Genomic DNA, 1,936 nt, shown 5'->3' with positions numbered 1-1,936 from the left:
AAATTAATTACTCTTCACCTGGGAACAAGAGGGGAATCCAGAACCAAGTTAGAAGGCATACAGTTGGCAGAGTAAATTATAATGATGTAGTCATGTGCATCTAAACCCTAAACACTCTTTCAGTTTATTTAAATTAGCTTTCAAAATGCAAAGATGGTGTGCCACTGTTTGTCATGTGTGTGTGGTTATTTCCTTTTTATTGAAAATTCTTTGGAAGTTCATGGGTAAATCCACACAGTTTTATGGCTTTGTGATATTGAAAATACTATTCATTTTGATGTGTGATTGCTTTAATAGAACACTCGTACACCATTAACACCTCTTGTTTTTATTTTCAGAACAAATTATGACATCAACATCCAAAGGAATTTTCCGGCCATTTTTAATTATCTTCATTGTGTTGGGTTGTTTCATGGCATTTTTACTTATTTACATCAAACCAACAAACAGCTGGATCTCTGGTCCCATAGAATCAGCCAGCTCAGTTCTGAAAATGAAGAGCTTCTTTTCTACCAAAAGTGATTATTTTAATGAAACAACAATACTGATCTGGGTTTGGCCATTTGGGCAGACATTTGATCTTACATCCTGCCAAACAATGTTCAACATCCAGGGGTGCCATCTAACTATTGACCGCTCACTATATAACCGATCTCATGCCGTCCTTATTCACCACAGAGACATCAGCTGGGATCTCACTAATTTACCTCAGCAAGCTAGGCCACCATTCCAGAAGTGGATTTGGATGAACTTGGAGTCTCCAACTCACACTCCGCAAAAGAGTGGCATTGAACACCTGTTCAACCTGACCCTGACTTATCGGCGTGATTCAGATATTCAAGTGCCTTATGGCTTCATGAAGGTTAGCACAAGCCCCTTTGCATTTGAAGTGCCGAGCAAAGAGAAGTTGGTATGTTGGGTTGTAAGTAACTGGAACCCCGAGCATGCTCGAGTCAAGTATTATAATGAGCTAAGCAAATATACTGAAATCCATACCTATGGGCAAGCATTTGGAGACTATGTGAATGATAAAAACTTGATTCCAACTATCTCCACTTGTAAATTTTACCTGTCCTTTGAAAACTCAATCCACAAAGATTACATTACTGAAAAACTTTACAATGCTCTTCTGGCTGGATCTGTACCAGTTGTATTGGGCCCATCCAGAGAAAACTATGAGAATTATATTCCAGCAGATTCTTTCATTCATGTGGAAGATTTCCTCTCCCCAAGAGAGCTAGCAGAGTATCTTCTGATGCTTGACAAAAATAATAAGCTGTACCTTAGCTACTTTAACTGGAGGAAAGACTTCTCAGTGCATCTTCCTCGGTTCTGGGAATCACATGCATGCCTTGCTTGTGACCATGTAAAGAGACACCAGGAGTACAAGTCCATTGGAAATTTAGAAAAATGGTTTTGGAATTGAACTTTTTACCTTTTTGTGCATTTTTTCAAAGAAACTGACATAATCTGTAGCCCAAGTGGAGGTGGAAAGGAAAAAAAATAATCTGTGTTTTATGTCACTGTTTATCAGCTATCCTCTCTTGGGGTATCTTATTTATGTTTGTCAGAGATTTTAAAAGCTCAGCATCAGCATCAGCAGTCATCAATACTCAATTTTAAATTATACTGTATATAGCTAATTATGTGCACTGAAGAATAATTTATTGTTTACTTTAATTTTTATTCAAGGCTTTTTCATGTTTTCAGTAGATTATCTGTCCCAGTTTTACACAAGATGTAGTGATTTTTAACATTGTGTTTTTTACTTTAGATTAGCTATTTAACATGCTTGGAAAATGAAGACACAAATCTTAAGATTTCAGAGAATTTTAATGAAATGATCTACTGGTTTAGTTTGAAATTTGTGTAATATTTCAAAAGACAATAATGTTTGTCATAGTTTAATTTCTGCCCTCTTAAATTCTAAGAACAC

At 36.3% G+C, this 1,936-nt stretch overlaps 1 protein-coding gene across 1 annotated transcript; it reads left to right on the top strand.

Annotated features, from left to right (window-relative positions):
• Positions 1-343: 343 nt before the first annotated feature.
• Positions 344-1,426, top strand: FUT9 (fucosyltransferase 9). The gene has a single exon (XM_024209203.2). The coding sequence runs from the start codon at positions 347-349 to the stop codon at positions 1,424-1,426; it is 1,080 nt and encodes a 359-aa protein (XP_024064971.1). The 5' UTR covers positions 344-346.
• Positions 1,427-1,936: the final 510 nt, after the last annotated feature.

This window comes from Terrapene carolina, unplaced genomic scaffold (assembly GCF_002925995.2).
Source record: "Terrapene carolina triunguis isolate 2854851 unplaced genomic scaffold, T_m_triunguis-2.0 Scaffold42, whole genome shotgun sequence".
NCBI classification, from domain to species: domain Eukaryota; kingdom Metazoa; phylum Chordata; order Testudines; family Emydidae; genus Terrapene; species Terrapene triunguis.
This window is presented reverse-complemented; position numbering and strand designations above follow the sequence as displayed.